Source organism: Ursus maritimus, unplaced genomic scaffold (assembly GCF_017311325.1).
Source record: "Ursus maritimus isolate PB19 unplaced genomic scaffold, ASM1731132v1 scaffold_12, whole genome shotgun sequence".
Lineage (NCBI taxonomy): Eukaryota > Metazoa > Chordata > Mammalia > Carnivora > Ursidae > Ursus > Ursus maritimus.
In genome coordinates, this window is record NW_024423564.1 from 50732372 (window position 1) to 50757825 (window position 25454).

At 42.4% G+C, this 25454-nt stretch overlaps 2 protein-coding genes across 3 annotated transcripts in view; both read right to left on the bottom strand.

Annotated features, from left to right (window-relative positions):
• Positions 1 to 2622: 2622 nt before the first annotated feature.
• LEPROT lies at positions 2623 to 16239 on the bottom strand. Its single transcript, XM_040627188.1, has 4 exons — positions 16084 to 16239; positions 10997 to 11072; positions 4484 to 4670; positions 2623 to 2780 (listed from the first exon to the last, which is right to left on the bottom strand). The coding sequence occupies exons 1-4, from the start codon at positions 16097 to 16099 to the stop codon at positions 2664 to 2666; spliced, it is 396 nt and encodes a 131-aa protein (XP_040483122.1). The 5' UTR covers positions 16100 to 16239; the 3' UTR covers positions 2623 to 2663.
• Positions 16240 to 21115: 4876 nt separating this feature from the next.
• DNAJC6 (DnaJ heat shock protein family (Hsp40) member C6) overlaps positions 21116 to 25454 on the bottom strand; it is a 148193-nt gene continuing 143854 nt past the window's right edge. For both annotated transcript variants that reach the window (XM_040627190.1, XM_008690770.2), the window contains exons 18-19: positions 24535 to 24711; positions 21116 to 23485 (exon numbers count right to left, since the gene is read on the bottom strand). In XM_040627190.1, the coding sequence (XP_040483124.1) occupies positions 23384 to 23485; positions 24535 to 24711 (279 nt within the window). In that variant the 3' untranslated portion in view covers positions 21116 to 23383. The remainder of the gene's footprint in view (positions 23486 to 24534; positions 24712 to 25454) is intronic.

The window sequence follows — 25454 nt, forward strand, 5'->3', positions numbered from 1 at the left end:
CAGGTGGCGCAGGCTGGGAGGAAGGCCCCGCATCAGGAGAGGAGGCTAGCAAAACTCAGAGGAAAGTACCTGGACCCCAAGGGCACTAGGGGATGGGAAGTGCTGCAAAAACGGTAGAAAGACCTTTGTTCTTAGGAAAAGAGGTGGAAATTTACACTTCCTTTCTCCACCCTGTTCATGCTACCCTGTTTCTGAGCCCCGAAACTCAGGCAGGTACCCTGAGCATTATAAGTCAACAACACGAGGGGTTAACCTGCCTCAGAAGGCTTGGCCTGGGAACTCAATCGCCAATCTCCCACTTTCCGTGGCAAAGTGTTTCAAAGTCCGCCTGTAAGCCAGCTGTCTGGAACATGATAGAGAATCCCTTCACAAGATTACTTACTTGTGAGCAATTCTTTGTGTATTCTCAGTTTTAGAATGTAATCAATGTGCTCTGAATCTCCAAAATATCTTCTAAGAAATACAGAAAAAAAACGAACCTTTCATAAGGAAAAAAATGCCCAACATTTGTGTCATCAAAAGGACACTTTTGTATTGTACGTTCATACACAATACTTCCTATCAACATTTATTACTTAATCGACACTTAAGCACTAAGAATAAATGTTCGTTTTCAGACACAGAGCAAATTCAACAATCTATCACTTCAATAAACCATTCCATTATTAGGAAATAGTTACAAATATTCTCTACGCAAGTACTTTATATCATTCCGGAAAACAATCAAGAGGCAAAGCTTTAAGGCTACATATTAAGGCTACCTTGGTTGTCTGAAATATGTATAAGTTAACAAAGATACTTCAGCAAAGAGGGAGTATAAATTAAAAACTACTTCCATTGTAGGAAAAGAAATACTATTACAAGCCAACAAGACATTCAAAATAGTATCTTAAAATGTATTGCTATTACTATATGGCAGGATAGAGTATTGCTCAAACTGCCCATTTCCGAACACCAGCAGAGTCTCACTTTTTTTCTTTTAAGCAAGGCTACATCAGAATAAAGACTTTTGAAATTTAACCTTCTTTTGTGTTAAAAGAGAAATTTATTACAATAAAACAAGTGCAAGTGTTATTAAAGATGCTGGTTAAAATTATAAAGTGTCTATATAATTTTTCTAGTATAAATATTGGAAGTAACATCAACAATTCTGTATGTACATAAAACTTTAAAAACATAAAATCATGCACAAGGCTGAAATATAACTGCACATTGTCCTTTTAGGTATCACCGTTCTCTTCTCCTGGTCCCAGATCATTCCAGAATATGAAAATACATACTAATTCCTCAGATTACAAACTTCAAATTTTCAGTGTTTTAAATGTATATCAGTTATTACACATTAACAATGCTTTGAAATCATTATATTCTCGCCAAGTGGTTCTAGTTCCCATATGTCCCTTTCTCAATAGATCTTGGAAAAAAGTTGAGCTAGAAAAACTGATTAGAGGAGCCAGTGTGACACATATTCCCAATGATTCATTTAAAAGTGACATAAGGGTGTTTTATGTATATATATAAAAAGACCTACAAGGCATGAGAGACAGTGAGTACATCAATATGTGAATAAAAGGAAGCAGCTCACCCTCTGCCTGCTTATTGGGCTCCATGCTCTACANCAGAACTGTGAGGAAGTAAGGGCACATCAGAACTGCTAGGAGTGTGTGTGTCTGGGGCCTGGAGGTGGAGAGCATCACAGAGAACCAGCTGGGGAGAAGTGTGTGATTATAAAGGGAAATGAAACAGTATTACCTATCTGCTCTTGCCCACCCTGCTAAAGCAGGAACTGGGTCCAGCCTGGACTTCCTCGGTGCACCCCAGTGGGGCTCTGGGGTGACTGTGTTCCCCCAGCACTGTGCAAACAGCCACCGCTTTTCAGACAGTGTGAAGACATCGCCGCACCCTACTGAGAATAAGTCCACAAACGTGAGGAACGAGATTATAGGTTTGGACATTTCACAGATACCAGAGACTGAACTAGGCCTCAACATGAAGACAGGGGAGACGATTTTTACAAATGAGCCGCTCACGCCCAGAGAGGTTAAGTATCTCAGCCAAAGGGAAGACTAGGAAGCTAGATGTGATGCTTATTCCTCTAGACAGCACTTATCACACTTTCACGTGCATATAAATCACTTGGGATCTCATCCAAAATGCAATGGGTCCATGGTGGGGCCTCTGATTCTGTACCTACTGGCTCCTAGGACAGGCTAGTGCTGGACGGACCACACTTTGAGACGCAAGGATCTGCAACACAAAGAGGGAGCCACCTCCGTCTTTCTGGGCCACAAGCACATCTCGGAAGTCCAGGGCAGAACGTAGACTCGCTCCAGTGTTATCTGCCTACCCAAGCGCATCCCCAGGCAAAAGGTGCATTGCACGAGTGAGCAGCTATCTACAAGACCGTGCTAATGTATTTTCTGAGAGCACCATGACTATATGAACAGCCAAACAAATAACATAATTCAACTTGAGTAAATGGAGAGGTCTGCTTGCTGGAAAGAAAACTAATCTTTTTCTCATGTAGTCCTTCTTACAATGAACATGATATAAAGGTATAAAAAAAATAGCATATGAAATTTCATAGTAAAAGGCCACATGTGCACACAAATACATATAGTATGACTTCAAAGAAATAAAATGCATTTTATCAGAATAAAGTGCTACCACTGCTCCCAGCTAAAATCATCTCCTCTTCCAAATACAAGGAAAAAACCTTGAATTGTAAGGAAAATGACTGCGTTGCCTGCCAGCACAAGGCCACAGGCTCCCCACTTGATCTGAAACACAAGAAAAGAGGATTAAATCTTTACTTTCTTCATATTGCACTCTTTGAAAGTCTCTGTTATTTTCTGCATTAGAATCATCCAATGAAATATTACATAAAACTGCTAAAAGGCTTAATAATGTAACAGGCGGGAGACAGTGAACAATTCAGTAATTAGCCTAATTACTTCGTGAGCCTTGATAATTAAGTCTGTATCATCCTTATCATCTTCCCCATTAGACATATTTCTCGACTTGTTTTCAGTAGACGATGATTGCCTTAAGTAAAATACAAGCAGCCAGAATATAAAAGGTCCAATTATAATATTGGGTACTGAAAGTTCTATACCCATTGCCTTCTTTCAGGAAAATAGGAACTGGAGAGTTATGGATTGGTCTGTTTCTTTTTTAAGCTTTAAATAATAATCTGCATACAAATGAAAAGAGCTTTCCAGCTTGGCAGATGGTTCTACAGAGGCACAGCAGGGGATGAGAGTACCCTCTAGTGGGCATTTTTTGTTTTACTCTAACCAGTAGAAAGAAAACCTCAGTGAAAGGTTCTTCATAAAACATGATGCATAAAACAGAAATCCACAGGGCCAAACATAAGCAGCACTAGTCTAAGGCACAAGAAGAATAAGGTTGTGATGATTTTGCATTCAAAAACCTTCAACGCCTCTCTATTATCTAGATAGAGTTCAAACTGGCATGGCATTCAAGAGCCTGCCCAACTGGGCTTCACCGGCCTTTCTAGCCTTCTCACATCCTTTTGGCTCCATCATACTGAACTGTTCTTTATACCACATACTGCCTTTTCACTCTTGGGTGCCATTCCATATAACAGCCTTTCCTACTTTAATCAAAACCTTATTTATCCTTAGAGGCCTACATCAAATGCCAGTTGGAACTTCTCTCTTCCCAGTGCTCCTATGGTGTTGTGATCATGTTTCAATGATCACACATAATGCATTTCTAGTGTACTTACCCATCAGGCTAGTTTCTGTGCTCTCTGGAACACAGAGAGTATCTGGCTCCTATTCCTGGTATCTTACAAATAGCAGATGTTCCAAAGATTCAGTGCCCCAAGTAAGATATCCAATGCCCCAAATAAGAGTTTCATGAAATTGAAACAGTATGTAGTTAGGGGGAATAAAAGCAAGTAGGATGAAAGACTGTGAATGTCAAAGAAGTGAATAAATTATACCCACAATGTGTGTTTTGGAGACAAAAAGAAAAATTTTATATTATATTATATTTATATTAGATAGCATCTATTCACTGTATCTTCTAGAGGCCATGTAGTTGTCCCTCAAAATATGCCTACTGTATTGGGCTGAAAATCATGTCCACGATCCTATCTGCAGAAGAAGAGTGTGATGTGATGTTCACTTCGGAACCAGAAAAGCACCGCTATCATTGTCTCCGTGGATCGCCCTAAGAGGTAATAAGGACGTAAGCACAGGTCCAGAAAATAGCTTAAAGTCGAAAAAGCACGAAATCACATGGTCTGGCTAAAAGCTGTGATGAGAAACAAAGAAAGCATTCTGAAAACATGGCCAAGACACTGACAGGGAGATCTACAATGGAAAAGAAACTAAAAACACGTCTGGATTTGAGTATTAAGCCTAAGCACTGGAAATGAAATTAATGTTTTGGACACAGGCCTTTGAAGTAAACTCAGCAACCACCAGGCAAAACAATAGAAAACAAAACTTACCACAGACACACGGGCAAGAATAACAGGAAATCCAAAGGCAGAGACAACAATTCCAGTAGTGAAAAAATATGCCAGCTCCCGGCAGGCACTACTTGTTGCGTCCGAGTCATAAGTTGCTCTTTTGGCAATGAAATGGGGGATGGGAGAGATGACGTGAAATATCAGGACAAACAAGGGCCAGTAAACGCTGTCAGGTGGACCCAGAAGAAACGCAAAAAGAAAAGTTATGGTTACATTTTGAAGACACGCTGCCATTTCAAAGTCAGAATTATCTTCAATGCCCAGGTCAAATAATCATTCATTTAATTGTCAATACTCGCCCATGAGATGATTTCTACCAGGAACAGGTAAGATGTAATGATTAAAAATTACTAGTCCATTAATATGCAGATAGTTTACATCATGTTAAAAAAAAACTATACAATGTGTAATCTAGAATCTTTATTTTTTGTTATTACTAAGATGTAATTTTTTTTAAAGATTTTATTTATTTATCTGACAGAGAGAGAGAGCACAAGCAGGGGGAGCTGCAGGCAGAGGGAGAAGCAGGCTCCCCGGTGAGCAGGGAGCCCCATGCGGGGCTTGATCCCAGGACTGAGCCACCCAGGCGCCCCGAGATGTAATTTCTTAAAGACAGAATCAAAGACAGAATCTTCATTTAGTGAAGATGACTTCACCTAATCATCTCTGCTTTCCCTACAGAACACAGTGCAGTGCCCTGAACACGCTAATTCAATAGAGATCTTTTGAGCATATGCATGTTAGAAACCCTTCAGTGGTTTAGAAAAACCCAGATTCCTTGCCCTGGCCTACAAAGCTTTACATGATCCATTCATTTCATGCCATCTTCTCTTCATTCACTCAGCCAGGAGCCACACCAGCCTTTTTTCTATTCCTTAAACACTCTGAGCTCATCCCTATCTTAAGGCTTCTGCACTAGCCAGGCTCTCGGCTTGGAATGCTCCCCTACCCCTCTTCTCATTGGCTTGCTCCTTCTTATGTAATCTAAACTGAGACGTCTCCTCCTCAAAGTGGCTTTCCCTGACCATTCAATTTTACTTACTTACTTATTATCTTTTATTGAAGTGTAGTTGACACACAATGCTACATTAGTTTTCAGGTGCACAACACAGTGATTCTACAAGTCTGTACATTATGTTATGTTCACAAGTGTAGCTACCACCTGTCTCCATACATCACTATTATGATACCACTGACTATATTCCCTATGCTGTGCCTTTTAACCCCGTGACAAATTCATTCCATAACTGGAAGCCTGCATCTCCCACTCCCCTTCACCCATTTTGCCCATTCCTCCTCCTCCCAACCCAACCATCAATTTGTTCTCTTCAATAAATGGTGGTAGGAAAACTGAATAGCAACAAGCATATGAATGAAACTGGATCACTTTCTTAAATCATATATAAAAATAAACTCAAAATGGATTAAAGACCTAAAAGTGGGGGCGCCTGGGTGGCGCAGTCATTAAGCTTCTGCCTTTGGCTCAGGGCGTGATCCCAGCGTTATGGGATCGAGCCCCACAGCAGGCTCCTCTGCTGGGAGCCTGCTTCTTCCTCTCCCGCTCCCCCTGCATGTGTTCCCACTCTCGCTGGCTGTCTCTGTCAAATAAATAAATAAAATCTTTAAAAAAAAAAAAATTAAAAAAAAAAAAAAGACCTAAAAGTGAGACCTGAAAGCATAAAACTCCTGGAAGAAAACACAAGCAATAACTCTGACATCAGCCTTAGTAACATTTTCCTAGCTATATCTCCTCAGGCAAGGCAAACAAAAGCAAAATTAAACTACTGGGACGACGCTAAAATAAAAAGCTTTTGCACTGCGAAGGAAACCATTAATAAAATAAAAAGGCAACCTACTGAATGGGAGAAGATATTTGCAAATGATATATCTGGTAAGATGTTAATATCTTAACTATATAAAGAACTTACACAACTCAACACCAAAAAACCTCCAAATAATCCAATTTAAAACAGGCAGAGGACCTGAACAGATATTTTTCCAAAGAAGAAATACAGATGGACAAGACACACATGAAAAGATGCTCAGCATCACTCAACATCAGGGAAATACAAATCAAAACCACGGTGAGATATCACCTCACACCTGTCAGAAAGGCTAGTATCAAAAAGACAAGATATAACAAGTATTGGCAAAAATGTGGAGAAAAGGGAACCCTCGTGCACTGTTGGTAGGAATGCAAATTGGTGCAACCACTGTGGAAAACAGTATGGAGGGTCCTTAAAAAAAAAATTAGAGTTACCATATGATCCAGTAATTCCACTACTTGGTATTTACCCAAAGAAAACAAAAAAACACTAATTTGAAAAAGATACATGCATATCAATGTTCACTGCATCATTATTTACAATAGCAAGGATACAGAAGTAACCCAAAAGTCCATCAACAGATGAAGAGATAAAGAAGATACGGGAGATAGACACACACACACAAACACATAAACACAGTGGAGTATTACTCAGCCATAAAAAAGAATGAGCTCTTGCATTTGTGATGACATGGATGGACATAGAGGACATCATACTAAGTGAAATAAAACTGACCACCCATTTTAAATACTTCAAGTTATCCTTAAGCAAATCACCCTCTTAACTTTTTGTACAGCACTTACTCCTATGTGATATTTCCTTGTTATGAGAACAACAATCTAATTTGTCTTAATCAATCACCGTTTATCCCCACGGCCTAGAATGAGGTATTCCATTAATACTTATTGAAGAAATAAAATGAATTTTAAGTATGAAAGTTCTAAAAATAAATACGCTTACTAGCAAAAATTTTAGATAGCCTTTATTATAAGAGGTGACAATAATACTGTACGCAAATTTTAATGTTCTGCATTTATTACAAATTGCCCTCTGTTTTTCAATTATATTTTCTCTGTAACTACTTCAAAAATGTGTTTCTCCATCACGTAGATGTTTATTACGCTTCATTTCTTGAGGGGAAAAAAAGCACAGTCTCTACTCACGTTTATATATTCACATCACAGAAGGACGTATCACCACAACACAGAGCCACCCTGATAGCCAGCACCTCTAAGCAGAAGTTGTGGCAAAGCTATACAGTGAAGAAAGCTTATTTCGGCCACAGATCTAGGAGTGCAGGACGGTAACCAGAAAGCAAGAAGGGAAAGGGCCCTTCATCAAGAGGACTCAGGATATAAACAGTGAATTCTAAGTCCTAATTTCACAAACTATAGGAATTTGTGTGTGTCCTAAACAGTATGCGTGAAGGGGCCTTTAGAGATTCTCTAGTTCAAAGCCCTTATTTTACCAGTGAGGAAACGGAGATACAGTCTGCAATAGATCCAGCTGTGACCTGACACGCCCACAGCCAGGAGCTCTTAATTCTTCCAAGCACACAGTGAGAGTTTTCTGTAAAACAATGTAGGAGACCACGTTCCCATTCGCAGTAAGCCATCAATATTCTACTCCAAGAACCGTTAATACAGAAGCAACCTTGTTTATACACAAACTTTAAATATTAAATGTTAACTATTCAGAAAACATGTAGGTCAGACATTGGCCAACTTTTTCTGCAACGACCAAACAGTAAATATTTTAGACTTTGCAAGCCGCAAGCGCTCTCTCTCAACTACTCTGCCCCTGTAGTATAAAAGTACCCAAAGACAGTACATAAACGAGTGTCGCTGAGTTCCAATAAAATGTTAATTACAAAAATAGGCATCAGTCCTTGTCTGGCCTGTGCACCAGTTTGCTGACTCCTAATGTAGACGATAATCCTGGGTCACCATCGTTAAGATATAAAACTGACTTCTTAGCAGCATTGTCCACAATAGCTAAATCGTGGAAGGAGCCGAGATGCCCTTCGACAGATGACTGGATTAAGAAGTCGTGGTCCATATATACAATGGAATATTACTCAGCTATCAGAAAGAACGAATTCTCAACATTTGCTGCAACATGGACGGCACTGGAGGAGATAATGCTGAGTGAAATAAGTCAAGCAGAGAAAGACAAATATGATTTCTCTCATCTATGGAACATAAGAACTAGGAAGATCGGTAGGGGAAGAAAGGGATAAAGAAAGGGGGGGTAATCAGAAGGCGGAATGAAACATGAGAGACTATGGACTATGAGAAACAAACTGAGGGCCTCAGAGGGGAGGGGGGTGGGGGAATGGGATACGCTGGTGATGGGTAGTAAGGAGGGCATGTATTGCATGGTGCACTGGGTGTTATACGCAACTAATGAATCATCGAACTTTACATCAGAAACCAGGGATGTACTGTATGGTGACTAACATAATATGATTAAAAAAATCATTTAAAAAAATTAAATAAATAAATAAATAAATATTTTTTAAAAAAACTGATTTCTTTGTCGTAGCAGTAATGGCTCATTTTTTTTAACCTTACAGAGATCACAGAGAATTAAAACACTTGAATTTAGAGTTGGTTACAGAATAATGGTCAAGAGATTCAGAACATGAGTCCAATCTGAACATGAGTCACTTAAGGCTGCGTGATTTGGGTTAAGTCTTTAACCACTCTGGACTTTGGTTCCCCAGCTAGAAATGAGGATAACTTATATCCTTAAAGCTAGACTCAGGTAATAGCTGCAAATGCTCTGCTTATAACTGGCTCCCTCTTGTGTGCAGACAATTTCTGTGATAGTTGGCCAGAACTGGGGTGAGAGATTTTGTTTTGTTTTGTTCTTTAAGATTTTATTTATTTATTATAGAGAGAGCAAGCAAGAGAGCACAAGTGGGGGGAGGAGCAGGAGAGGGAGAAGCAGACTCCCTACTGAGCAGGAAGCCCGACGTGGGGCTCGATCCCAGGACCCTGGGATCATGACCTGAGCCGAAGGCAGATGCCCAAATGACTGAGCCATTGAGGCCCTGGGGTGAGAGATTTGAACTCATCAATGTCCTACCGACTCACTCTAGTTGGTTTAAGTTAGTTCCATCATCTTCTGTGCAGTTAGTTGCTCAAGCCAATCACCTGGGAGGCATCCCCAAACCCTTTCCCCTTGCTGAACCCTAACATCAGTTAACAAAACCTGTTAGTTCTGCCACTTGGATCTCTCTCCTTCCTTTCTTTCCATTGCTACTGCCATGGCCCTACGTTTTGCTTGATTTATGAGAGCAGTGCACTGCTACTCGTCCTGACTGCACTCTCAGCACTTTGCTACCCACGCTCACATTTGGGCCAGACTGACCTTCTTAAAAGATAAACTCCCTCAACCTCCGAACCTATTCTTGAGGTATTTCTCCAGCTCCTATTGCCTGAAGCACACAGTCGCACTTCCTTTACATGGCATACAGTGCCCCAAAGACTGACTTGACTCTACATCCTTGACCAACCTTTCTTCTGCCCATCCCAGCTACACTCTATGCTCTACCATATTGAACAACATGCAGTTTCCTCCACAGTCTACAGGCTCTCATGTCTGTGGGCCTCAGCACAGGACTTTCCTACTGCCCGAAGTCCTCTTTCCTCAGTTATCTCCATGGCCTGCTTCCTTATTTCCTTTACGTTTCTGTTCACATGCACCCTCTGAGAGGGCCTGCCCTGACCACTCTCTCCTGGTGCCCTTTATCCTTTATTCTTCCTAACACTTCTACCACGGATAGAATGGACATTTTTGAATCTGTTTATTGTCTGTCTCCCCCGCTGAAATATACACTCTAAGAAAGCATGCCCTTGGTTCTCTTATTTCTTAATCCTCCGTTCCCATAATGGCGGCTGGTACATGGTAAGTACTCGAGCAATAGCTGCTGCATAAAGAAATTTTGTTGAGGGGCGCCTGGGTGGCGCAGTCGTTAAACGTCTGCCTTCGGCTCAGGGCGTGATCCCGGTGTTCCGGGATCGAGTCCCACATCGGGCTCCTCTGCTGGGAGCCTGCTTCTTCCTCTCCCACTCCCCCTGCTGTGTTCCCTCTCTCTCTGGCTGTCTCTCTGTCACATAAATAAAAATAAAATCTTTAAAAAAAAAAAAAAAAAAGAAATTTTGTTGAATGCTCCCTCTACCTGGAATGCCCTCCCCTAACTCATCAGCCCCACAAAGTCTTACTCAGGCACCACGTCTCGGCTTTAAGAGCACTGCTTCTCTACAGCCCTCCCTGACTCTCCCAGGGAGACTCAAATAGGCCTTCTCAAAGCGCTCAGTGTACTTTGCACTCAACTCCACTACAGATCAGCTGGATCGCAGGCTGCCTGCCTCGCAGGCGCAACTAGAACTGTAAGCTCCTCGACAACAGGACTGTGTCTCTTCATTCTTGTAGCCCCAGCTGGTCCAGAGTAGGTGCTCCGTCAATGCTTACTAAATGAAAACAGCAAGTTTAAAAAGAGCTTTTCTCTGTACAAATACAACTGCCCCATAAAGGGACCTGGACTTCACTAATTCATTGGTGAGAGCTTGGTGCTAGGCCGACGAAACTTACCAACACTCATACTAATGGTGACGAAGGCATAAAAACAAGAATAGTTCTTTTTGAGATGATAACTTACCCATAATCCTCTAAGGCACATCCCAGCATGAGAAAAGTCAGCCCAATAGCTCCACTGAAGGATAATGCCACGAGAGCTGTGAAAAATAAAACCAAGAATTAAAGGTCCCACATCAGTGGTTGCCAGGAGCTAGGGGAGGAGGGGAGGAATGGGGAGTGCCTATTAATGGGTATGGAGTTTCTTCTGCAGGTGATGAAATGTTCTGGAATTAACTATAGTGATGGTTGCACAACCGTGTGAATACACTAAAAACCACAGAATTTTACACTTTTTTAAAGATTTTACTTATTTGACAGAGAGAAAGAGCGTACAAGCAGGGGGAGGGGCAGGCAGAGGGAGAAGGAGAAGCAGGCTCCCTGCTGAGTGGAGAGCCCAACATGGGGTTAGATCCCAGGACCTTGGGATTATGACCTGAGCTGAAGGCAGATGCTTAACCAACTGAGCCACCCGGGCACCCCGAATTTTACACTTTAAAAGGGTTAATTTTATGGTATGTGATTTATATCTCAATAAAAACATTCAATTAAGGAAATAATTAAAAGGCTCCTAATTTAAGCAAAGATAGTAATTTACTTATTTCATGAGCAGATGTCACATTTGACTGGCAAATGACTGCCTATGTCCACCACTTTAAAATCATTAGGTGAGAAAGGTCTCAAGTATTTCCCAACTCCTATCTAATATATAAATTCCCTCTATTCGTCACAAGAGGCCAGTCAGCCTGTCTGCACAGCTCCAGAGAAGGGAACTCAATACCGCCTGAGGCAGATCATCTCCTGACAGTATCCAAATGCTGAAAATCTTTTAAATTATATCCAAAACTGCCTCGCTGTAATATATATACCCTTGGATCATTCTGCCTCCTCCAACCACAGTACTTCAAGTATTTGAAGACTGCTTTCATGTTTTCATAGAAAATGATTCCCAACCAGTATCCATGGAATAAAATATTTATTCCCTGCATCTGTTTAACACTAATCTCTGAGGGGGTAGGAACATATTTGTCCTTGTCACGTTGCCGAGTGGGAGACAGAGTATCAGGGCTGTTAAAAAGTCTTGAACTCTCAGTCACCAACAGGGGTTCATATCTTAACACTGCCACCAACTGGTTGTGTGACCTTGGAGAGAAGCTGAACCTCTTTCAATCTGATTTCTCACCTGTGAAATGGGAATAATGGTGCCACCTTATCATGAAGCTTATGGGGAAGTAAAGGAAATAATCCAGGTGAAGTGTTTGGCAAAAGGAGGTGCTCCATAAATAAATGTTGCCTGATGAAGGCATCTGCTCATTTTAGCAACGTTCTTTGCTAAAGGTACAACCCCAAAGCACAGGACACAATTTAGCCAAATTTTCTTCTAAAAAATTCATAATGCTCAAAATTATTCAATAACTTAACATTTTGGTTGCTTCCTTTTAAGAGATTTGGGGAGACTGTTTTATAAGAAGATGCCAAGGTGCTTTTTAAAAACATCTGCAAGTATACAGACATTAGTGGACAAGGAAAGACTGTCAATTTTAATTTTTATATTTTTCCATGTAGCACATGTCACTTTTTAAAGAAAAACTTACAAAATTAACTTTTCACATATTGTTTCATTACAGATGATCTTTTCCCCGCTGGCACTGTCCCTTCCCTGTGCCTGACGATCTGCATCAGTCCCTGCTGTAGAGGGTTCAAAGCTAGGAACCATAGACGTCTTCCTTCTGTTCGGTGACACTGATCTCTCAAGGCTCACGAATGTACCTCCAGTGGATTCTTTTTTTTTTCCCATTGGGAATTACATCATCTGCCATCTTTTAAAGTTGGACCTAACCAGGAATCCAAGTCCATTTCTTTCCACTGTACACTTCTGCTGACATTGCATTCAGCCCAAAGCTCCCTGGTATCACAAGGGCTCAGCCACATCTGATGCTGCAGCCCAGAATGGGTCCTAAAAACTAGGCCTGCACCTCGTACTCCACTCTGGACTTCACTGCCTGAGTAGCCAACAAGGACCACAAATTCAACATACGAAAACTGAAACATCCCACCCTCTCCTTCCAAACGCACTTCTTCCCTTTAAGTTCTATCTTGTTCTTCTTTTTTTAAGATTTTAGGGGTGCCTGGGTGGCTCAGTCATCAAGCATCTGCCTTCGGCTCAGGTCATGATCCCAGGGTCCTGGGATCGAGCCCCACGTCGGGCTCCCTGCTCAGCGGAAAGCCTGCTTCTCCCTCTCCCTCTGCTTGTGTTCCCTCTCTCGCTGTGTCTCTCTCTGTCAAATAAATAAAATCTTGAAAAAAAAAAAAGATTTTATCTATTTATTTGACAGAGAGACAGAAAGAGCACAAGCAGGGGGAGCAACAGGCAGAGGGAGAGGGAGAAACAGGCTCCCCACTGAGCAGAGAGCCCAATGTGAGGCTTGATCCCTGGGATCATGACCTGAGCCAAAGGCAGACGCTTAACAAACTGAGCCACCCAGGCATCTCTTTAAGTTCTATCTTGAAAGACCACCCAACACTATTATCACACTCTTAGAGAAAATCAGCAAGTCAAGGTGACTCAATCTCCCAGATGTCACTCAAACCTACTGCTATAGACTGAATGAGTGGGTGCCCTCCCCAAATTCATGTTAAATCCTAGAGCCAATGTGATGGTATTTGAAGCTTCTGGGAGGTGATTAGGTCATGAAGGAGGAGCCCTCATGGATGGGATTAGTGCCTTCACCTCACATGAGGACACCGTGAGAAGACGACTGTCTATGAATCATGAAGCAGACATTCACCAGACCCTGAATCTGTTCGCACCTTGATCTTGGACTTCTCAGGATCCAGGACTGAGAAATAAACGTTTGCTATTTAAGCTATCCAGTTTCTGGCATTTTGGTTAGAGCAGCCCGAAAGGATTGAGATGTCCACCCTCTTCAACTGAACCCTCCGCTACTGCCCTGTGCAGGCCCTCATCATCTCACACCTGCCTCCAACTGTGACTCTTCCAATCCATCCTCCACGTAGCAGACAGTGATCTCTCAAATAAACAGAGATGGTGTCACCCCTTCACAGCTGCTCTCACAGCCTACGAGTTGTCTGGCACATGTTCTCTCCACTTGGAAAAAACTCCGTCCTTGCTCCATCCTTAGTAAGCCTTTACCTTACTGACCTTTTTAGACTCAATGCAAAATTGCCTCTTTTGTGAAAGCAGTCCTCTTTCTCCCAGGAGCAGGGTCCAGTAATCCCATCTGCATTCCTTTCCTGGGGCTGCTATTAACAATGTACTACAAAGTGAACCCTTTAGAACCATGGAAGTTTATTTTCTCACAGTTCTGGAGGCTTGGTGTCTCTAATCAAGATGCTGACAGGCTCATGCTTCCTCTGAAGGTTCTAAGGCAAGATCTTCCCTTGCTTTTTCCTAACTCCTGGTGGTCGCTGGCAATCTTTGGTGCTTCTTGGCATCTACCTGCATCATTCCCGTTTTCGCTTCTGTTTCCATGTGGTGTTCTCCCTATGTCTCTACACGCAAATTTCCTTTTTTATAAGGACACCAGTCATTGGATTAGGGCACATTCTAATCCAATACCATCTTAATTTGGTAACATCTGCCAAGACCCTATTCCCAAATAAGGTCAGATTCACAGGTACTGAGGAGTTAGAACTTGACCATATCTTTTGAGGGATACAATTCAATCCACAACATCATCTCTGTGCTCCTCCTGTCATCCAAGCACATCTTGGACACTTCAATAGTAATATAATTATTTCCAGTTCTGTCACCCCAAAATTACTTTTATCTTTTTATCCCAAGTCATAGGCATACAATAGTCCCTCAATAAAAGGTGAACTACCTGTAAAATGCTTCTTTCCCTTAGTCCTTTTCCATTTCATAGTCTATCTTCCTTTTCACTACATCACAATTTCTAACACATTCACACATAACCATTTTTATTATTTGATAGTTTGGGGGCATGACTAAACAGCACAGTGCAGTACTGAGATACTACTTGTCACCTGTTTTCTGCATTGGCTTCAAATGGACATGTTACACACTGGACACCATCCACGTAAATCGTATTTACTAAGCTGATATAAAAGTCATTCAGAAAGAATGATAAAATGTATCTGCCGCTAACAGCTCACATACTCACATACATTTCAGATTGCCCACACATGCGACATGCGTGCAAATATACTCTATACATGTTTACAGGAGATGTTGATTAACTGGGAAGATCCTTGGGTACAAATTCCAAAGAGGACAGTAATTCCAACATAGAAACAAGTTACACTACTCTATTCAAACATTAGAAATCGAATGGTTTCCCACCAAAATAACAAGAAGCCTTCCAATAGCCTCTCCCACCGCAGCTATCTCCCATTTCTCTAAAGGCATACAGATAGGGGAAGCGGTGTTCTTGGTACCCCCTTTTTGAACTGCCCCATTCAAAAACACACATTTCGCAAACACTACTTTCTTGTCTGTCCATATACACTAAAGAAAGTAGCGATAACATTCCACCTAATCTATTCTCCACAACTGCGAGAAATACAGAATTTCTGGGGGCTTTCCGTTGCCTGCAGTCAACTCTGTTCAACTCGAAAAATCATCAGTACCGAGAAGATTAAGAGCCCCGGTACTTTAAGAGCCGAGAAGACTAGAGACAATGGCTGCTCTGGAGGAAATGGGAAACTGCGGAGCTGCAGGAAGAGGGAGGAGACGCGTCGGGGTGGACATGTCAGGAAGTGGAAACCCAGTCTGTTTAAAACTCGGCAGAGGTGGGGGCGGGGGGGCCGCTCCGAGGAACTGAGGAGCCGGGAGGTGATGCTCCTGGGCTAGCCCGGGTGTCCCAGGAAGGCACTGCTCCGGACTCCACCTGGAAGGCCCCGGAGAGCGGGGCAAGAGCGTGAAGAGCAGTGAGATTCCACCCGCACCCCGCGGGGCGAAGGGAGAGGGCGAACGCCTACCGCCCCGGAGAGGCGGGGAGGGCGGTGGGCCAAAGGATGCCGTCCCTCGCCCACGCGCTGAAGGAGCAGCTCCAGGCTTAGCCCGGGACGGAGGCGACACCCCACCGCAGGACCAGGGAGCGAGTTGGGGGGGGGGGGCCACGGATATACCTTTAACACCCGCCATGTCTCCTGAGCTGGGGCCGCGGCTGCTTCCGGCTTCCTGCCACAGCCCGGCTGCCTCCCAGACCCGGCCCCGCACCGCACAGCAGGCCCTGAACCCGCCCCTTCACGCGGAGCCCTGCCCGTGCCTGTCCCGATCCGCCCCGCCCAGCCACCCAGAACCCCGCCCCTGCTGATCCAAGATCCGCCACGCTGAGCCCCGCCCTTGCCAGTCCTGATCCTCCCCTCCCGGACACGCACAGCCCCGCCTCTGTTTGTCCCGGATCCGCCACGCAGAGTCCCGCCCATGCCAGTCCCCTGTGGGTTCCAAGTTCACTCCAAACACGCACAGCCCAACCGCTGGGGTCTCGATCTCTCCCCGCCTCGCCACTCAGAGCCCCGCCCCCGCCGGTCCCGATCGCCTCTCCCCGTCCACTCAGAGCCGGATCCCTGCTGGTCCCAAGCTCACTCCCGCCACGCAGAGCCCCGCCCGCGCCACGCGAAGCCCCGCCCAGCTCGTCCATAACCCCGCCTCCAGCGCGCAGAGTTCCGCCCCATCCCGTGATCCAGGTCCTGGATCCCACCCTGGAAAGCCACTCTCAGCGTGTAAACCCGACCTTGCGCCTGGAGCCCTCCTCCTAGATCCTGAGCCCTACGCGTAATCCCCTAACCTGCCACACGTTCAATCCAATCCGTCGGCTGGGGCCTCGGCTCCTCCCGCACCGCTGAATCCGCGCGCATGCCAAGACACTCCAGCGCAGCCAACCCAGCACAGGTCCAGCGCAACCAAGATCCACAATTGCGGTTCCTGGCTGCAAGGAATCTCTGCCCGACGGTGGAGAATGAGAAAGAGGGGAGAGGGAAGGAAGGGACACCCGCTTACCGGGCAGCATTATTCTCTTGAGCCCAGGCGTGCTTGTGTGTGGGCGGGTCTGCGTTTACCTCGCTGTGACTGCTGCTGAGTGGGACATGGGAGCACCAGGGAAAAGGCCCAGAGGACACATCCCTTCTGAAGATCTTGGCAGTTACATGGACTTGCCCGGCTTAATACTAACTTCAACACTTTTCAAACACTCGTTTTCTCCCTTCCACCCTGGCTTATTTAGAGAGACAAAGACCAATAACCTCTTTTGCACCTGAAACTTTCATGAACCTTTAAATAACTATGATTCTTACACCTTAGGACCCCAAGTCTGCGGGTAACCAAGGCCAGTTTAAACCGCATGGGGCCATTTTGTACTTACTATTCCTCACAGGAATGGAGAGCTTTGTCTTGGTGGGGCCAATCTGAAAGAGACCTTAAGAGCCATTTGACCCAGTGCTTTATTTTACCTTTATGGAAAGAGGCTCAGAAAAGGTAGGACTTGCCAGCTTTTTGGAGGTTGGATTACAGGCCACTTAGCCTCATTGTAGCTGAGAACTACTGCCCCTTTTCTATTGCTTTTTCTTAATTTTCAAAGAGACTGAAAGATAAAGGAGTTCCCCTGGCTGCCTGAGAAATACCAATTCTCACCACCACGACCTTTCCGGATCCCCATTCAGTTTACCTTTTCAAAACTGTACTATGAATGTATTATTGTCTCAACACATGCTTATTTGTGAATTTGTTTTTCTAGCCCCTCCCATTTCTCCTCATAGATGTAAGCTACGCTCATTAAAAACATTGTGTTGCTAATACCTGGCTCACTGCAGACTCTTGCAGATCAGAATTACACTGCTGTGCTTTGTAGCCTGCAATCTACTCAAGATTGTTGAGAATGTCTTTTTCCCTCTTTTGAGTATCATATTCTTTCTAATACCTGTTAAAGCATTCAGGGGAAACTGTCTATCTGCCAGCCATTCGCTGGAAGCCTGTCCTTTTTAGCTCCTTTACTATAATGCCAAGCTGCTCTCATGAGAAAGTTCAGACTTTTTGCCCCTTAATTGATTAGGGTTTTCTTTGGAGTCAAATCTTCCCATTTCCCTTTCTATTCCTGGGCACCCAGCAAGTGTCTGAAAAGCCATAAACAAAGGTTTGCTGGAGCCTTCCAAGTCAGCCTGAGGACAGTCCCACAGAAGGGAAGTGATTTTGGAGAAAAGTGACATTACCTCAGAGGTACAGCTTGGTTGGAGTGCCTTAAGCTTAGCAGTAAGAAATTGAAAGATGGTGAGAAGCAAAAAGATGAGGTGTTTGCTCAGGGAATCAGAAAAATGCAGAGACAGTATTCATCTCTAAATTAGGCTTCTGGAACTAATTTCTAAGTATATGTGGGAGGTGGTGGGGGTGGGGTAGGGAAGACTTCCCACACAACACCAAGCAATTCTTGGACACCAACAGGGTGTCCTACAATTTAGTTCAATTTTGACACTATCTACCTGGAGATAGCATCAAATTCCACAGGTTAAGGGTTTAGTCCTACAGGACTCTGCACCTCTCACTTTCCGACGCCAGTCACAAGCCAGGTTGTTACCTATGCTTCTGACCTACCTCAGACTTGAGACACCATTTGTAAGCCCAGGTTGCTACCTGTTCTTCTGATGGACTGGCTATAAATCAGAGGCTCCCAGGACCTCCTCCTGTTTGATTAAAGAAACTCAACCATCCCCTGAGAAAATCTGCTTTTGTGAGATGTTGCACTGAAAAATTGTTCTTCCACTTACCCATTCCATGTTTCCTCAAGAATAAAAGAGTCACCAAAAAAGAAAGTAAAACCTTAGGAGCTGAAACCTACCCCCAACTTGGATGTTTAAGATCCATGTCCTCCGACATGCTGCCTAGGACTTCAGTGAATCACTTTAGATAAACTGTCATATTCTCTCCTGGCATTGAATTCCCTCATACTGTGAACTGGGTTATATTATCTCTATCTTGCAGATGGGAAGACCGAGGCTCAAATAGTAACTAGTGAGTAGAGAAGCTGAGATAAAACCCAAAACCATTCAACTCTACAGTCAGTCAGCACTTGTACTACTCCCTCTAAATCTGTTGCAGTAATTAGAAAAACAGCAACCTCCTATGTTTACAGGGCAATCAAGTCCATTTGTTCATTTTTATTTGCCCTTACATATCTATTAGTATCTGGCATTCAGTTTACACAAAATATTGGCTGGATTAACAAAAATTAGTAAGTTCACCATTCACAGTACCATCGTATGGTCACACATGCAAGATAGATGCCCTGGATCCATCCGCACTGGGGTAGGCTCTCAAATCACTGCTTAAGTGAAATCCAAGGGTGATACAACCACTGAAATCAGTCAATGTTAGTTTCCCTCCCTAACTCTCAACCACTGCTTTTCACACAGCCATTCCCTTTATAGAAACTACAATTCAAATCTCTGCCATTTTACGCAGGCAGATCTCTGCCATTTGAAGGACTTAGAAATAAGGGCCAAGGCACAAATTTCTTTTGAAGCTTTTTTCTATGTGTGTGATTCACTCCCCACAACCCAAGGTTTCAGTGTAATTCCAGCCCCAATACTGGCCTGCAGTGATCTACTTTGTCCTATAGACTATCAGCGACAAAGACAACAGCTCCTATTTCGTGAGAACTCACTTGATAGCAGTTTATATACGGTCCCTAATTCCTCCATTGCAGGGTTGCCGCAATTATCTCTATTGTGCAGGTCATAAAATTAAGCCTTAGTTTAGGGGCGCCTGGGTGGCTCAGCCGTTAAGCGTCTGCCTTCGACTCAGGTCATGATCCCAGGGTCCTGGGATCGAGCTCTGCATCGAGCCCCCCATCGAGCCCCCCATTGAGCCCCACATCAAGCCCCACATCGAGCCCCACATCAAGCCCCGCAGCAGGCGTCCCGCTCAACGAGAAGCCTGCTTCTCCCTTTCCCACTCCCCATGCTGGTGTTTCCTCTCTCGCTGTGTCTCCCTCTGTCCAATAAATAAATTAAAATCTTAAAAAAAAAAAAAAATTAAGCCTTAGTTTAAGAAACTTGTTGACTATGACAGCCCTTAAGTAGAAAAACCAGGATTTAAACACAGTCTTCTGGTCTCAAACCAACACTGTACCATTATGCCAAACACTGTGGTTTGTTTTTAGAATAACCAAAATCTATTTACTTGACCTAAATTCCCCCATAGATGTTTCCAGCAGGGAAACTGTCCTGTTGCTGTGATAACTGTTTCTGGTAGTCAACGTTTGTGTTCACTCCTTACACAATGGTGTTTCATCAGCAGTATTAGAATCCAACTTGGACGTTCTTCCAGACAGTACAGGGATGACTCAAATTGCCAATCAAATGCTTTTGATTGGCAAAATGTGCTTCCAAATGAACATGATGCTTCTATCCTTAAACACTAAAATATAGTTGACCCTCGAACAATACAGGTTTGACCTGTACAGGTTCAATTATACATGGATTTTTTCAATAAATACAGCACAGTACTGTAAATATATTTTCTCTTCCTTGTGATTTTCTTAACATTTTCTCTTCTCTAGCTTAGTTTATTGTATGAATACAGTATTCTGTAATACAGAACATTATACGTTATACTGTATTATATACATATACATACAAAATATCTATCAATCGACTTTATGTTATCAGTAAGGCTCCTGGTCAACAGTAGGCTGTTAGTAGTTAAGTTTTTGCGGAGGCAAAAGTTATACATGGATTTCTGACTGCGTGGAAGGTCAGAAACCCTAATCCCCGCACTTTTCAGGGGTCAGCTGTGTCTGTTTTTGACAAAGTCCCAGACTCCCAGGATCAATCCTTTTGTCTCAGCATGCAAATATATCTTTGAAAATACATTAATATTCTATCTAGGAGACCAGGATTTCTATGCTGATTCTTTTTGAAACATAGTGTTTATGTAGCATGATCCAAAGTAAATGTGTGTGTGTGTTTGTGTGTGTAGGGGAAAGGGCAGTACGGAGTGGTTAAGGTATAAATCCAGAAATCCTCTCAGATTACATTTGCAAGTGTATTAAATGCTTTTCATACTCTTGTCTCATAACTTTTCTTAAAAGTGAATCACGTCAGAAGATATAACTCAAACTTGTCATTAAATTCCTATAAGCGCAAAAATAACTTAGGTTTCTACAAATATTTTTGAGCCTTTTAATATACATTACAAATATTTTAGACCAATCACATTTTGTTGTGTGTAACATATTTACAAAACAGAAAATATATTACAATAAACATGAATGAAACAGTGAATCTGATTAACAACAGGCTTTGTCACAACCAGATATTTAAAAGGAATGCAAAACCCTGTTGGTCTGCATATGTTAAGAGTTTTGAGATAAATAGGGGTCCAGAATTATAATGTATCTGGAAAAGAGATGAAGGAAATCCCAAATTTAATAAGTTAGCTAAGATTCTTTCTCATTGCTAATTATATAATGTTTAATGATGTTTTATACTGTGAACATTGATGAATTACCCAAACATGATACAAAGCTAATATAGTTCTATCATTTCAAAATGTACGTGACATTCACATAATATCCTTTTAATTATTATTATATACTGTAGTTCACACAATATCTACAAATGTGAATGAGAAAAAAAAAAAAAACCAGGTCACAGCAACATGTCTCACATTCCAATTTTAAATAAGACAAGCACATACTGGATCAAACATTATTTCATAATACGTTAATAAATAACACCTAGTTCGTTATGGTTACCTTGAACAGTTTACAGCTGTATATTTAAAAAGAGAACATTTTCTGCGAGTTTCACATTGTCAGTAAAGGGTAAAATAAATAACAAACATAACAAAAAAAGGAAGGAAGAGAAAGAAAGCAAGAAAGTGAGCAAGCAAGAAAGAAAGAGTTAGTTCTATACAGAACATAAAGTATTTTTGACATGCTGCTTTTCTGGTACAGTTTGCCACAAGAAAATTAAAATAGAAACAAAAAAATGATTGTCTTTTAAAAACAACTTTTGAAAGCTTTTCACAATATTGAGCATGAACCTTTTAAGATCAGCATGGAAATCTTTTTGCCCATCCGCTTTGCATATATATACTACGCACATCGTGAATGTGCACACCCAGAGAGACTTCCTGAAGTCACGGGATAGCAACCGCTGACCCCTCAAACTGAGACACAGCCAAAACACTGGACTGAAATCCGACCAGTGTGAATTCTGCAAAGGTCTCCTTCTCGCTTTGCTTTCACAGATGTCCCTGTGGGAATGCTATTCCTGTGGACCCCCAGCTACTTTGAAACAATAAATCCCACTGTGATAATCCAAGGGATCCAGTTTCAACAACAGGCGGGAGGGGAACACAGTTCCTCCAGGCAAAGCCTGACAAGCCATCTGACTCGGTGGGAAGGTGAATACAGCACTCCCGCCACAACTGCGCCTACCGCATTACTCGTGTTCATTGTGGGTTTTCTACGCTCTCACCACAACTGCTCACACACCTAGAGGACAGAGACTCTTTACTGGATGATGGTCCTGATACACTGTGACTATGCCAGACTGCCTCGCAACCCGTTTCCAGCTAAGAACGTTTTCTTGACTAAGCAAAAGGAAGAGCGTGAAGCCTTATGGCAAAATTGTTAAGTTTCTTTCAAATCAGGTTTAGAGTTGAATTACATCATTAGGACATTTTCTTTAAGCAACCACAGTTTTCTAAAGGGAGAGGAAGGTAGCAGCCCAACTTTCTGACCAGGAACAAAGATTTCTATCTCCATAGAGTTCCCTGTTTTCTTTAGTCAGCATTTCCATGAAGTTTTAGCTTATCCAGGAAGAACTGGCAATCACTGGATTGTAATACAATCACTTCCCACAGTTCAAGTTCTTTCACATCAGTTAGTTCTCTTGACCAAAACAAGTATACAGTATTATGCTAAAGACCATTGTAAATTTCCATAAAAATAAAATACTCGGTGGTTGTGTTCCTAGAATCTATGTAAAGCCATGGCTCAAATTACATCTTTCCAAGAAAATCTTAAAACCATTAGTTAAAATCCATCATGTAATCCAGTTATCGTAGCTTTTGCTCATTAATCCTGTTCTCAGACAATGAGATGGGTGTTATGCCTTTGGTGGCCTCTGTTTTCCATTTCCCCACAAAATGCTGAGTCAGCTCCCCAGAGGACAGGCTGGAATGTTGTAACTCCACAAGGTCGTCTGACTAAAAGTTCCTCCCCTGCTTTGGACTTTTTAATGGTAGGGACTTGAGGAAACAAACATCCACATTCTTTATCAATGAGGAAGTAATTCACGAGTAATTTAACAGTTTAGTACTGGATACATGTTACTGGAGTTTTGGGTTCACCTGTGAAAACTTCGAAATTGTGACGCACACTAAGCATTAGCACAGGTCTGCAGCAGAGATGGGAAAGCTCATAAGTTAATACAAGGGCTTTTGACCTTGATTTTCAAATTCAGACCAGGCATCATTGAGCTCCATGAAAATCATCTTTGCATATTGTTCATAGGGCTGCCCGGTAGCCTGCAGAAAAAACAAAAACAAAAACATAAAAACACATTAGATAACTACAGACCAAAATTTTATTCGTATTACAATTTTCACTGCTAATATGTGGGCTCCAAGTAATTGAAATGTTTTTCTAATAGGCCATTTCTTTTTTTATAGCTCAATCTATGGGGCCCTAATATGACCGTCCCAGAACTCCCTCCCGTTAGGAATTCACATATGGTAACAGCAGTCTCTGAATGAGTAGACACAGAGCACTTACTGAGTAGAGAAAGACACACGCATTCTCCAGAAGTACCAACCAATGACAAAAGCTCGTGACAGCCTATCTATAATTGATTGTATTTCTAAACTCCTATTTTCCCATTTCTAAAAAAAAATTAAGTTCTTGGAGACCCGTAACATGGGCGTAGAGTTTGTGTATTTTTCTAGACTCCTGTTTCTCTTTCTCTTTTGATTCATTGAAACGCATTGTTTCTCACTAATTCTTCTCTTCAGACAAGTTACCAAAAGTATGGAGAAATGAAAATCAAATATATCACATTCAAGCATGTGTTCCCAAGTGGCATTTCAACCATAGCCTCACATAACAGGACTGGTAGAAATAACACCAAGTCTGTCTATATGACAACAAGGTGACTCACTTCTGTCTAAGAGGTTTCTACATATTATGATGATTTCAACCGGGGCCATGTGGTAGTTTCTGACATTGTAGAGCACCTATATGTGGATATACTTCCAAGAAAACATAAACTGGCACCGATAGAATAACAAATTTAGGTCCATTTTGAATAGTTGGTTGATTTGACCAATTTTGCCAACTACATTCCAAAGCTTCTTCCCTATAGTTGTGGCTGAACATACTGCTATATCTCTACAAGAGAAAAATCTCCCTCTGTCCAGCTCTTAGCCCACCCTTACTATTATAGGCCAGGACACAATTTATATCTGATTCCTAAAAATCTGTCCGTGGTAAATCAGACACCTAAGTAAAGCCCCCTCGTTCCATTATTGTATTAGATAGTTTAATTTCCCTTGCTTCATAAAGGGCAGGTTATACTCACTTTATCTGGGTGCACCACCAGCACAGCCTTCCTGTACACCTTTTTCACCTGCTCAGGTGTTACCAGGTCTGCCATACCAACTGGTTTCCACTTGGTCTCCCCAGCCCACAGCACAGTATGCATCGTGGACAGAAGTGCTCTGATATTTCTCTCTTTGCCTTCAATCCATTCCAGAATCTGTCAACACAGAGGGAATTTGGAAATTCAAATGTTTTCAAGTCCCCAAGGTCTCCACCAAGACTCTGGAAACCCCTTCTGCCCCAGCAACATCAACTACTTGGGGCTCTGTGCATTCTCCAAGCTGTTCCCTCAACCTGGGATCCTTTTCCATCTCCAGCTCCTAACTTGTCTTTCTGGTTGACTCTTCATCATCCTTTTAAAGCCTGCTCAGGAATTTCGTACTGTTTGCCTTTGACCCCTTGAATTCCTTCCTCTTGGCCCCAACCCAGAGTTAATCTCACTTCTAAAGCATGAACTCCATGGGGGCACACGCATGTCTACTTTGGTCTCTGCTATCTGCCTCTGTCTACTGCAGTGTCTGGCAAAAAGACACTAAAGAAATACCCCTTGAAAAAAAGAACAGATTTCTCCAAGCTAATCCCTTGAACATGTTTCTATCACGATATGTGCAATATTTTATCGAAATCACCCATGTGTTTGTCTTTTTGCCACTAGGCAGAGTTGTTTGAGAAAAGGTACTGTTTCTTACACATCAGTGTAACTCAGGAGCCAAATAACATGTCTGGTTCAAAATACAGCTCAAAAATTGTTAAATGAATGAAGTAGTTATGTTGATCATAATTTGAATCTTCTCAGTTTGAACAAATGAGGTGATTAAGTTGAAGGCTTTGTAAGAATGCACCAGCATTTAGCACGTAATAGATGCTTAGCGGGTATTTATTGGTGAATGATGTTTAGCC